General features: G+C 36.9%; 3 protein-coding genes across 3 annotated transcripts; all 3 read right to left on the bottom strand.

The window, feature by feature from the left end:
- Positions 1-1,500: 1,500 nt before the first annotated feature.
- Positions 1,501-3,679, bottom strand: LOC108566654 (solute carrier family 25 member 44). The gene is made up of 5 exons (XM_017926642.1): positions 3,176-3,679; positions 3,021-3,113; positions 2,761-2,948; positions 2,103-2,289; positions 1,501-2,048 (listed from the first exon to the last, which is right to left on the bottom strand). Exons 1-5 carry the CDS (start codon positions 3,357-3,359, stop codon positions 1,729-1,731), a joined length of 972 nt encoding a protein of 323 aa, XP_017782131.1. The 5' UTR covers positions 3,360-3,679; the 3' UTR covers positions 1,501-1,728.
- A 578-nt stretch (positions 3,680-4,257) lies between these two features.
- LOC108566652 (cilia- and flagella-associated protein 20-like) lies at positions 4,258-5,501 on the bottom strand. The gene is made up of 4 exons (XM_017926640.1): positions 5,418-5,501; positions 5,146-5,344; positions 4,944-5,093; positions 4,258-4,832 (listed from the first exon to the last, which is right to left on the bottom strand). The coding sequence occupies exons 1-4, from the start codon at positions 5,499-5,501 to the stop codon at positions 4,258-4,260; spliced, it is 1,008 nt and encodes a 335-aa protein (XP_017782129.1).
- Positions 5,502-5,687: 186 nt separating this feature from the next.
- On the bottom strand, positions 5,688-8,464 carry LOC108566651. The gene is made up of 2 exons (XM_017926639.1): positions 8,271-8,464; positions 5,688-5,925 (listed from the first exon to the last, which is right to left on the bottom strand). Exons 1-2 carry the CDS (start codon positions 8,462-8,464, stop codon positions 5,688-5,690), a joined length of 432 nt encoding a protein of 143 aa, XP_017782128.1.
- Positions 8,465-12,760: the final 4,296 nt, after the last annotated feature.

Genomic DNA, 12,760 nt, shown 5'->3' with positions numbered 1-12,760 from the left:
GGATTTTGATATAGTCGAGAATTAAATATAGTCGGGATTATGGTAGTCGGTATTTCGATACAGTCGGGATTTTGTTACAGTCGGGATTATGGTTGTCGGGATTTTAATATAGATTAAAATCCCGACTATATTAAAATCTCGACTGTAACAAAATCCCGACTGTATCGAAATACCGACTACCATAATCCCGACTATATGAAAATCCCAACTATATTGAATTCCCGACTATATTAAAATCCCGACAACCATAACATATCGAAATACCGACCATAATCCCGACTATATCGAAAATGTCTACAATAACATTTTTAAATTATTCCGGAGCGTTGTCACTATTAATTTGTAAATAAAAACAATTAATAATTAAGTTTATTATGAATAATTCAAAAAAATCAAATAAATTAATAATTAAACTGTAGCACAAGGTGACTACGCTCCGAAAAAAATTTAAAAATGTTATTGTAAAAATTTTCGATATAGTCGGGATTTTGATACATTCGAGATTTTGATATAGTCGGGATTATGGTTGTCGAGATTCTGATACAGTCGGAATTATAGTTGTCGAGATTCTGATACAGTCGGAATTATAGTTGTCGAGAATCTGATACAGTCGGGATTATGGTTGTCGAGATTCTGATACAGTCGGGATTATGGTTGTTGAGATTTTGATATAGTCTGTCTGTATCACGAAAATCTGATACGAAATGTCGTTGGTTCGATTCGCAAAAAAAAAACCTACAAAAATTTGTGGTGGCTGTTAAACCCGAAAGGGGTAGAAATAAGGCCATTCATCAGATTCTCGCTTTGACACATTGTGACAGCTGTCATTTCGCGACCCAAAAGTTTGAGAAACACCGGTTTAAAGTTCTGCCTCGAAGTGGCTGGTGAAAGGAGGGAATAGAAAAGAAAAATCAGTTTCAACTCTAAATTTCATTTACTTCTTAAATTTCATTATTTATTGTTTTTTTTTTCTCTATGTTATCAAATACAAAATTGACAAATTCCATGAAACAGCCTAACAAGTTAATCACAAATCCGCCTCGGAACTCTACGTCAACTTTATTACTTGCCGGATTTCTTCTTACGTAAAAAAAGAAAAAGAAACAACAACAAACGATTATTTATTATCATTACATTATTAGCGCTTTCTCGAATTATTATTGTTCTCTTCTTTAATTTATTTATAATTATTTTTTTTTTCATTTTATTTATTTATATTTTTTGTATATATTTACACGATTTAATTAATCCCTGATCACAAAGTTCACATGACTAAAAACGAAGCTACACGACCACGAATAAAAATCGAAATACAAAACAAAAGAAAAACAATGAGCGATTACATATTGTTTCTAGTTTGCATTTGTGAGCTTACCGATTGATAATGAATGATATAACAACAACAGCAACAAACAACATCAATAATAAACAATAAAACCGTACGCATTCTGCGTAGTTAACAACGAACATAAAAAGTTATTCAATAAAATAATAATAATAAACAGACGATTCATGTATTTAAATAATTTAAACAGAATAATGATAATTGAGGAAACGACAGATTTGATCTAAAGTGTTTGATTTAGTTTGTTTACCTTCCTTATTATTTGCCTTTGCGAGTGGGTGGATGCGTGCGTTTTTGTATGTGTGCGTATTTATTCATTAATTATTATATATTATGTTCTCTCTTCTTTTTGGTATTAATGCGTTTAAAACGCGAAAGAGTCATCACCACCTCACGTAGGCCTTGTACTCGTCGTTCACGGACACCCGTTTTATAGTCTCGTATCCTAGGATTATGCTGAAACTGAACGTCGCCGATTGGATGAGGCGAGCGCTCAGACCCTTCGAAAACATTCGGAATTTCTCCTCCTGCCAGAGTTCCCGGAACGCCAACTTCATCGAGGCCATCCTCTGCACCTGCAGCCGCGCTCTCACCACGTCCAACGGATTTGTTATGATTGTCGTCGTGAAGCCTCCGAACGTTCCAGCGATTGTTTGGATCAGCAGGTGCGACACCCACGACGGAAGTAGCCTGTACAACTCATCTACAAAAAAACAAACAAATTTAATACCGCGTCATATCATGATCTAAGTCTGACCTTGATAAAATTGGTAAAAAGCCCACCACAACGCGGAGTTGGGTACGTAAGCGCACAGGCTTGCGGTGTAGCCTCGGTAGAAACCGGAAAGCCCGTCCGTGCGCAGAATTTGCCTCATCACTTCCGTTGTCATAGCGAATTTTCCTTTCGTCAGATCTTCCCTGATTCCCAGCGGGTTAAGTTCTAACTGAAACAAAAACAGCTTTTGAACAACAAAATTTGCTTATTTTTAAACTTGCATTGAAATTAATCATCAGTATAGATAAAAATTGATTTTTTTGAAAATTGTTTGAAACTTTTAAAATTGTTATCGTAGGCAACCAAATGTACTTTGTAACGTTACGTCGTCGGTAATCGCTGATTTTTTTCCTTGCGACACAGTGAAAATGGGGAAAAACATTTACGTTTTGCAATTTCGATTATTCCAATATTGGTAAACAAATCCAGTCTGCGAATGTTGCGAGATTAACACTTTCGAAAACATTGGCTATATTTGGACGGACGGAAAAACGCGTTATCTCGCGCGCGAACTGCCTGATAAATGAGATTCATGTGTCCAAATGCAAACAAAACTGAATAATTTGGACCTTGATAGAGATAACGTTAGATAGCTGCTGTAATAATGTAATCAGAGTGTTGTAGAAACTAGAAATGATACCTTTGCACCCTTCACAGGCGGTATTCCCATCATCATCATATGCTGACTGAGGATGTCAAAGGGCACTATGATCGTCTGCCCGACAATAGAGGCGGCTCCGCCGGCCACCAAAGCCCTGATCCGCGTATCCACATCCTTTTGAGCTAAAACGTGACGAACGCCTTCGTACGTAGACACGTAAAAAACGCCTAGAAGAAACAAACAAAATAACTCACAACCTTGACCCAAATGCAAATTCCAATTGTAATGGAAATACTTGCCACTGAATATTTGTACTGAGGAGATCCAGAAACCGCGGTACAGACCGGAGAAACCTTCATATCTGAGGATCTTTCCATAAGCATCAAACATACCTAAAAACACGCACGTTATAAAAAAATATACATCAACAAGATTATGATCTCAAGTTCCTAACCGGAATACATGTTGTTGTGCTTCTGGATCTGCAGCCGGGTCTTGATTAGGGTCAGGGGATACAGCGCACATCGTACGGTGAAGGAGCTCAACATGGACAAGGGAAAGAACTTGGTCTTGTCCATCATGTGCCATTCGATGTTCTTGATGTAGGGCTGCTGTGCAGTCTCCACGATCGATGCCATCTTTGGAGAATGCTTGTGTGCGATGTTTCTATGCTCTTTGTGTTAGAGGAAATGGAACTGCATCGTAGCTGTTGCTTTTTTTGGTGGTGAATTCACTGCAGAGGAAGACCTCCAGGTAACGTCTCATTCCGAGCGCTGCGCAATCACAACTCTCGCACAATTTAAACCGATGATACCATAGTTTCCCGAAGAAGTATTCCAAAAAATAGTATGTGTTAGGAAATTTGGGGTCGCCTTCCTCAATTATGCACCTCACAGGACTTTGATTTGACAATTACTAATACTGACTGACTGCTGCTACTATCGCCTGACATTGACGCAAATCGATGATACCAATGTCATGAATTCACGCAACCCATTTTACTTGCTCTCCTCATATCTACTAAACCAAAGTACTTCAAAATTACACTGCTATTACAATAAATCAGTGCGTAGATTTATACTAATAACTTTAAATATTTTCCAAAGATCTTAAATTATAAGAGAATAACTAAAACATTTCAAATTCAAATTAAACAACGTGTGTTGCATATATTAAATCGTTGATTTGAGTAAAATTTCGCTGTATCAAAAAATCTGATACGAAGGGATATGTTCGAATCTAAGACTTAAATAAAGAAAAATAATTGGTTTATGATAAGTACCAAATTGTGCTGTAATCATATAGAAAGTATTTTGAAAACTAATTACATGAATACAAACAAGAAGTTGCCTAACTACAATACCCTTAATGTTACCGTTAAGTTGTATGTAAACTAATGGACGAAATTAAAAATTGAAATAAAATGAATGCGAAATTGTGAATCTGCAATATTTTTATCGTTACCGTTAAGTTGTATGTAAACTAATTAATGAAATAATTAATAATGGTTTTATTCTGTTTCAAAGATGTAATGCATTAATTTTCAGCTGGCGCAGCTTCAGCTTCTTCTTCCGTCGTCTCGGTTGGTGGTTCCGAAGGAGCAGCTTCCGTAGGCTCGGAGGGCGCCGTCGCTTCCTCATCGGCGGTAGCCACCGTCGCTACTGTATGCTCTTCGCCCTCCTGAGCTTCCGTCATGTCCTCATCCATACCCTCTTCGTGTATAGTAGCATCGACTTCTCCCTCGCCCTTTTCGACCTCCGTAAGATCAGCGACATCTCCAGCCGCAGCCGCCACGGAAGTCTCCACATCTTCCGGAGCTTCCGCAGATTTGAAGGCTTCTTCCGGTGCGGTTGTTACTGGCGACGGCGGTGCTCCGGATGGTATCTCGCGTTCCGCCACCTGGATCTCCATCTCCTCGGTCTCCGTTTGCTTCTGCCCTTTGATGATGCTCCTCGCTTTGGTCACCTTGTCTCTCGTCGCCGATATCGGTAGGAACAGTTTGTACTCGGATGGAAGCTCATCTTCTGAGTAGAGGCGATCCGAGAAGTAGATCCTTCGGATCCTGACGTTCGCGTGGATCTGCACGCGAACGGTCTCGACGTAAACCGTACCTTAACATCATCATCAAAATGTAAAAACTAATATTATATGTAGCGAAAGGATGGAAGAGATGGAACTATTGGAAATTTTGTGGAGAGAGATAAATTGTGATTGGATCGAACCGTAAGCTCGCCTCGTGAAATCGGCCAGATTGAATTGTATTTGATTCCATCCGCTGCTCAGGCCGATGGGCATTGTTGTGCAGAAGGGCCGAACCTTCGTCGTCGATTGAAAGTTCGAGACGCGGAACCTCCTCCTCATATCCTTGTCATCTGCAGCAGAAATACGTATAGTTCAACGTTCAAAAACGTTTCTTTTCCCCACCGAGGATCTGTATTTCGAACGTGAAATACTTCTTCAGATTCTTGACGACCATGACGAGGAACGGCAGTCGAATACCGAGCGAGGCTCGCGGCTTTATGGGACAGGTGATGTAAGTGGTTGCGACGTTCGTTCCGGCGACTTCGAGCACCAAAGACTTGACCTCATCGTCGATGATGCGACGGATGTGTCCGTTCTTCACCTTCGGAAAAAGGGAAAACAGATCGTGAAAACAGTGATGTTTCGATTGATCCGACCGGTTCCTCGATCCGCACCGATTTGTCCCAGAGGCTCAGCGGACTCGATCCGACACTGTAGAAGATGGACAGGAAACCGCTTGCGAAGGAATTGGCGAACATCTCAAGACTCGAATCGCCGATGACTTTTCCCCAAATGTACGTCACGTGTCGGATGTCTGCTTTCGACAATCGCCTCAGACATATCGACATTTTATCGACAATTCATCAAAACATTAATTTAATAATCAAATGAAAACACTTTACAGACAGATATTTATATATATTTATTTATTTCTTTCAATGTGTTTACAAATCTTTTGGATCGGTTTTCAGTATGTACTCGAGCCTCCGTTCTTCCGGTATAGTCAAGGTAATGCGATCGCGGGTGCTGACTTTTTTCAGTATTGGATCGCAAAACTCCCTGTGCAACCGGACACCGCTGAGCGCCTGCGGCTGCAACTCCTCGTGCATCCTGATCTCCTTTATGATCTGCTGCTGTTGTTCTCTGATGCACCTCTGGTATCGCTGGCGACAGATGACACGACTGCAAAAGCAAACAGACCAGAACGGAAACGCACATATGTCTATGCACACTACATATTCTATAGTCATACTACTACTACCATAAGTCACGCACATTGAAAACAGCAATTCACGAGCAAATTACCAAAAAAAATCTCTCAATTAATACTCAATAATTCAATATTTCAATAAAAAAATCAATTCCAAATTTAACACTACATTAATTACTACCATCATCATCAAGTTTAAGTTTGACAACTTATTAAAGTTTAGTAATTCATCATATGCGAAAGGGAGGCGGATATATCCGCCCTATCCTTTACATTTGCTTGTACAAAATTATTTGTAAGACTGCTGTGTAATTCTTAATGAGAAGCCACTAGTCGTTTACAGATTTAGACAGCTTTGACGTTTGTTCTGTAGAGGCGTGACTTGTGTTACACAGTAGTTTTGCAAATCACAGTTAAAAGAGCGATCACTTTTATCTATTTTTTTTTGGTTTGTAACACTGAAGCAACAACGCCATCTCGTGATTATATGCAAATTACAAATAATTCCTATTGGACTAGTGGATTATTAATACTCAATAATTCAATAATTCAATAAAAAAAATCAATTCCAAATTTAACACTACATTAATTACTACCATCATCATCAAGTTGAAGATTGACAACTTATTAAAGTTTAGTAATTCATCATATGCGAGCGGGAGGCGGATATATCCGCCCTATCCTTTACATTTGCTTGTACAAAATTATTTGTAAGACTGCTGTGTAATTCTTAATGAGAAGCCACTAGTCGTTTACAGATTTAGACAACTTTGACGTTTGTTCTGTAGAGGCGTCACTTGTTTCGCAAATCACAGTTGAAAGAACGATCACTTTTATCTATTTTTTTTTTAGTTTGTAACACTGAAGCAACAACGCCATCTCGTGATTATATGCAAATTACAAATAATTCCTATTGGACTAGTGGATTATTAATACTCAATAATTCAATAAAAAAATCAATTCCAAATTTAACACTACATTAATTACTACCATTATCATCAAGTTGAAGTTTGACAACTTATTATAGTTTAGTAATTCATCATATGCGAAATGGAGGCGGATATATCCGCCCTATCCTTTACATTTGCTTGTACGAAATTATTTGCAAGACTGCTGCGTAATTCTTAATGAGAAGCCACTAGTCGTTTATAGATTTAGACGTAAAAGCTTTGACGTTTGTTCTGTAGAGGCGTCACTTGTGTTACACAGTAGTTTCGCAAATCACAGTTGAAAGAGCGATCACTTTTATCTATTTTTTTTTAGTTTGTAACACTGAAGCAACAACGCCATCTCGTGATTATATGCAAATTACGAATAATTCCTATTGGACTAGTGGATTATTAATACTCAATAATTCAATAAAAAAATCAATTACAAATTTAACACTACATTAATTACTACCATCATCAAGTTGAAGTTTGACAACTTATTAAAGTTTAGTAATTCATCATATGCGAAAGGGCGGCGGATATATCCGCCGTAGCTTTGACGTTTGTTCTGTAGAGACGTCACTTGTGTTACACAGTAGTTTCGCAAATCACAGTTGAAAGAACGATCACTTTTATCTATTTTTGTTTGGTTTGTAACACTGAAGCAACAACGCCATCTCGTGATTATATGCAAATTACGAATAATTCCAATTGGACTAGTGGATTATTAATACTCAGTAATTCATCCAACGATGACTTTGGTCTATTTGTATATTATCGATTACACTTTGTATATTTCGTCGCAATCAAATTAGTTGTAACTTATAAAATATATATAAAGATGTAACCACACTGTACGTCCCAACTACAGTATACACACATAATGGCATAGCAATCCATAATGTTCGTAGTTTAATCAAAGTACTCGTCATAATACTACATAAACTAAAGACTAATTTCAGATCTTGCGATATAGTCTCATTAGTTAATAACTTAAGAATCAATCTTAATACGTAATCTGATGTAAAGAACATTTCATTACACTTAGTTTGACGTTATTAAAGTATTAGTTTGTTAGATTTAATGCAACTAAGTATTTGAGTATGCCGAGCGCAACTGACGTAACGAATTGTCAAATTAATTATGTAATTTTCAGTTTAGTCGAATTCGAGTTTCGCAGTAATCCGTATCGATTGCAATTAGACCTGTGCCCATTCGTACTACCATCAATCCAGCTCTTTCTCAGTCCAAGCGCTGCGCTTATCGCCCAAATTTTTCTCTCTTTCTATACTAATAACGAAAGCCCATCAATCACCGTTTCATTTGAACGCAATAGATCACCCCTTCAAATATACCTATATACATCTTTTTCGTTCCTGAATACTCACTAAGGTAGCGTTAGATTGGAGTAGCTCGGATAGATGCTCGAGTCCGATTTGGTGAACTTCAGGATTCGCGACTTGACCCTGTCCGGATTCCAAGGGACGAAGTCGGCAGCGGCAGCAGCAGCCCCCGCCGTCGCCGCCGGTTCCACCAGCGCCGCCCCCGTCGAAGCGAGACTCGCGTTGCTTTTGTTCGGCATCGCGGATGGACGAACAAACGAACGAACGAACGAACAAACTGCACGGGGAGGTCGTAACCTTGCCTTAGCCCTTCGATTTGTTTGCGTTGCTAGGTGAGGATTTATAACCCAAAACTTTGTCTCCCCGCGCGCACACCTCAACCCTCTCTAAATCGTATTGTACGACCACCATCATCATCATCATCATTATTATTATTATAATAAATCACTTCATATTAAAAACGTATTCCACCTACTTTCTTTATTCTCTCCATATGTTTTTATTTTCTGCACGATCGCAATCGAAATACCAATAATTTTAATCAATTAAGAACTTATTAATATACCGGTTCTGTTTCGGTTACAGTCTTAAAGTTCATAATATTATTTAACCTAACCTAATTTATAATAGTTAGGTTTAGGTTAGGTTTACACAGCAGATTACGCTTATGAAAAATTGCTCTCTGTCAGCAAAAGATTAATATTACCCCTAATTGTTAGTTCTAACCTGACTTAATTTTAGCTAACCTATTTTTTTTTGTATTTTTATCTGAGAACTAACCTAACTTAACACAATATGTCATGGTTAGGTGTGATTAAGTTAATAGGACTACTACTACTACTGTTAAATCAATCCATTGCGGCGTATATATCCGCCCTATCCTTTACAGAGGAGACTTCGCTTATGTAAAATTGCTTTCTTGCAGCAAATGTTTAATATTACGCCTAATTGTTAGTTCTAACCTGACTTAATTTTAGCTAACCTATTTTTTTTTTGTATTTTTATCTGAGAACTAACCTAACTTAACACAATAAGTCATGGTTAGGTGTGATTAAGTTAATAGGACTACTACTGTTAAATCAATCCATTGCGTATGAACGGCGGATATATCCGCCCTATCCTTTACACAGGAGACTTCGCTTATGTAAAATTGCTTTCTTGCAGCAAATGTTTAATATTACGCCTAATTGTTAGTTCTAACCTGACTTAATTTTAGCTAACCTATTTTTTTTGTAGTTTTATCTGAGAACTAACCTAACTTAACACAATATATCATGGTTAGGTGTGATTAAGTTAATAGGACTACTACTACTGTTAAATCAATCCATTGCGGATGAGCGTCGGATATATCCGCCATATCCTTTACACAGGAGACTTCGCTTATGTAAAATTGCTTTCTGTCAGCAAAAGGTTAATATTACCCCTAATTGTTAATTCTAACCTGACTTAATTTTACCTAACCTATTTTTTTTTGTATTTTTAACTCAGAACTAACCTAACTTAACACAATATGTCATGGTTAGGTGTGATTAAGTTAATAGGACTACTACTACTGTTAAATCAATCCATTGCGGATTAGCGGCGAATATATCCGCCCTATCCTTTACACAGGAGACTTCGCTTATGTAAAATTGCGAAAGGTTAATATTACCCCTAATTGTTAATTCTAACCTGACTTAATTTTACCTAACCTATTTTTTTTGTATTTTTATCTCAGAACTAACCTAACTTAATCTAACCTAATTTAACAAAATATGTGATGGAATAATGTTGAAAACTGTTCGCATCAATTAATTTTTAAGTAAACTAGATTGCTGCTGTCAGGTTTTCGTTCGGACACCCTCCCTTTCCTTCCATTCTATTCGATTCCCGTATTATTACTATAACATGAACATTCTGAATTATTGTGCGCCCATTTTTCAGGTCGGTTAATAAATGATGGGTGCTATTTATGACGTTTCCGGGGGGCCGCCTCGTCCCTCTTCATTCGACGCGCGACGTCCGATTTTATGGCCCCATTAAGCATCCTCCTCCTCTACCTCCTCCCTTGTCCTCTCTCTCTCTCTTCTCGTCGTCTCGACGCGACGAAAAAGGGACGAATTCCCAATGCGGTGCGTAATTTTTGCATCGCCCAAAATTGCAATCAATGCACTCTGTCTCTCAATTGATTCTGTTCATTCGTTGTGTTGTATAGGTGAAAGAGAGAGAGAGAGATGGAGAGATACGTTTATGCGGAGATTCAGCAATGCACGAAAATTAACAATTTGACTAATTGTTGCTATGGCGATAAGCAAACAATAAGGACGTTCCCGTTTATATTCCGGAGAGCTCCGGTTGCCATGGTTACATGTCACTGATTGTTTGCTCGTACGCGATTCGAGCGAATGTCAAAAGTTAAATCAACGCCTGCCTCTCCCGTATGCACATATATATATATACACATTTTATTTTTTTTCTCTCTCGTATTATTAGTATATTTGCACAAAAGCAAAAGTAAATAATGTGATTGGATTAAAGCGGGCGACGGCATTGATCACGAGCGACAATTGTTCGCGAAGCATCGATTTTTGTTTTCAACATATTTCATAAACGAATTTGAAATGCAGACTGTTTACAATATTCCAATAAAAAAAATCAATTCCAAGTTTAACACTACATTAATTACTGCTATCATCATCATCTAGTTGAAGTTTGACAACTTATTCGAGTTACGCAAACCTTTGCGAGAGAGCGGCGGATATATCCGCCCTATCATTTTGCTTGTACGAAATTATTTGTAAGACTACTGTGTAATTCTCAATGAGAAGCCACTGTAGAGGCGCCACTTGTGTTACAGCAGTTTCGCAATTCACTATTTTTTTAGTTTGCAATACTGAAGCGACAACGCCATCTCGTGATTATTTGCAAATCACAAGCGCGTTTCCCATGCGTGTGCATTTTTTTTTCACATTTGAATGAAGTCATTCATTTGAATAATTAGTCTTGGTCGCAACGGTGCATAATTTGTAGGTTACAGCGAACATGTCCTTGTTGCTTAACTATGCAACTTAATGCAACTTTGATGTAATTTATTCCCACGCGACTTAACCTGAGGCCGCAACGAAAGTAGCCAGCCCCGGTAATAATGATTAAAGCTCGACGTAAATAATTTAACACTTTTCTGCACAACGGCAGGCGGCAATCTCTTGCTTTGCGTAACAGCACGGCTAATTGCGGGCGGGAGTGATGCAACCGATCGTAAATCCCAATTATAATTTATCCACGCGTCCAAAATGCATTAAATTGCGATTCGAATGTAAACGCTGCTGCACGTTTTCTATTTACTCTTTACTCAGATCGAATTTATTTAATTAATTATAACACAGCTTCACCATTAGTGCGGAACATAAGTGTGGAAGATGTGTACAATTACCATTGAAAATTTTGTGCGTGGAAATCGTAGTTTACACATTTTTTTTGTTGTTTTGGCAGGAGAAAAATTGTATTTGAATAAACGAATGTATCTAGGGTGAAAATGAAAAACGATAAAAATCAAAATGCGCAGCCGATGTAATAGATGTGTTAGAACCGGAATAATGGAAGCGGTTTCATTTGAATAACAAAATGTTTGGCCTATTGGAAAACTCGATAAACAATGCGATAAAAACAAATCATTTCAGAATGTTTATATATTGGCAAAAAACAAAACAAAAACGATCAAAAAGTTTGAATTCCTACAATTTGATCTGGTTTCCCTCTAGGACGTTTTCTGGGTCCAAAACAAACGAAAACAATAAAATTTTACATTACAATTTAGGTAAGTATACAATTTTGTATACTTAATGATTGATTGATTTGTAATGAATTTAAGGAAATTAATTTTTGAAATGGAGAAAAAAAACAATTAATTTAAAAAAAATGTTGTTTCATAATTCAAATTTATGGTGAAATTAATGCGCGGAATAAATTAGGAAGAAACTCACACGCTTCGAACGTATAAAGAGAAACTAAAATTGAAACTTGATACTTGCATTTATTTCACGATCCAAAGACAGAACTCATAATTCTCAGTTTTCTTGTCTTTCTAACAGTTTTTTTTTATATAATTTATATTAATTTACTTAATTATGTATTCAATAAAAATTTTACTGTATTTTCTGCTTTTCAACTAATTTCTGTATGGACTTTATGCATTGTTGCAATATGTTAAATTAGAATAAGTTAACTGTCAAGTTTCCTAACTTAAGTAATAACATTCGACATATGAAACAAGATCATATTTAAACATTTACAATCAATTTAGTCATTTAGTCAATTTAGCGCCAAAAGTTTTTCTACTTAAGTAATGCAATTTGAATTCGAAACGCTATTATTACTAATAACAGTTTTATTACAATTGTTTAATACTATCATGAAGTAATAAATTAAGTTTGTAACAAACGATTAAGTAACTTATATACATTTCATACAAAATATACCATAAAATAAGATTTGTACCAATAATTTTAAGTCAATAAGTAAAGTTAAGTATAACGAATATAAATTGATGCATTTTT

This window comes from Nicrophorus vespilloides, unplaced genomic scaffold (assembly GCF_001412225.1).
Source record: "Nicrophorus vespilloides isolate i.1.1-1 unplaced genomic scaffold, Nicve_v1.0, whole genome shotgun sequence".
In the NCBI taxonomy this organism is placed as follows: domain Eukaryota; kingdom Metazoa; phylum Arthropoda; class Insecta; order Coleoptera; family Silphidae; genus Nicrophorus; species Nicrophorus vespilloides.
Note: the sequence above shows the minus strand (reverse complement) of the source record. Positions and strands in the feature narration are given on the sequence as shown.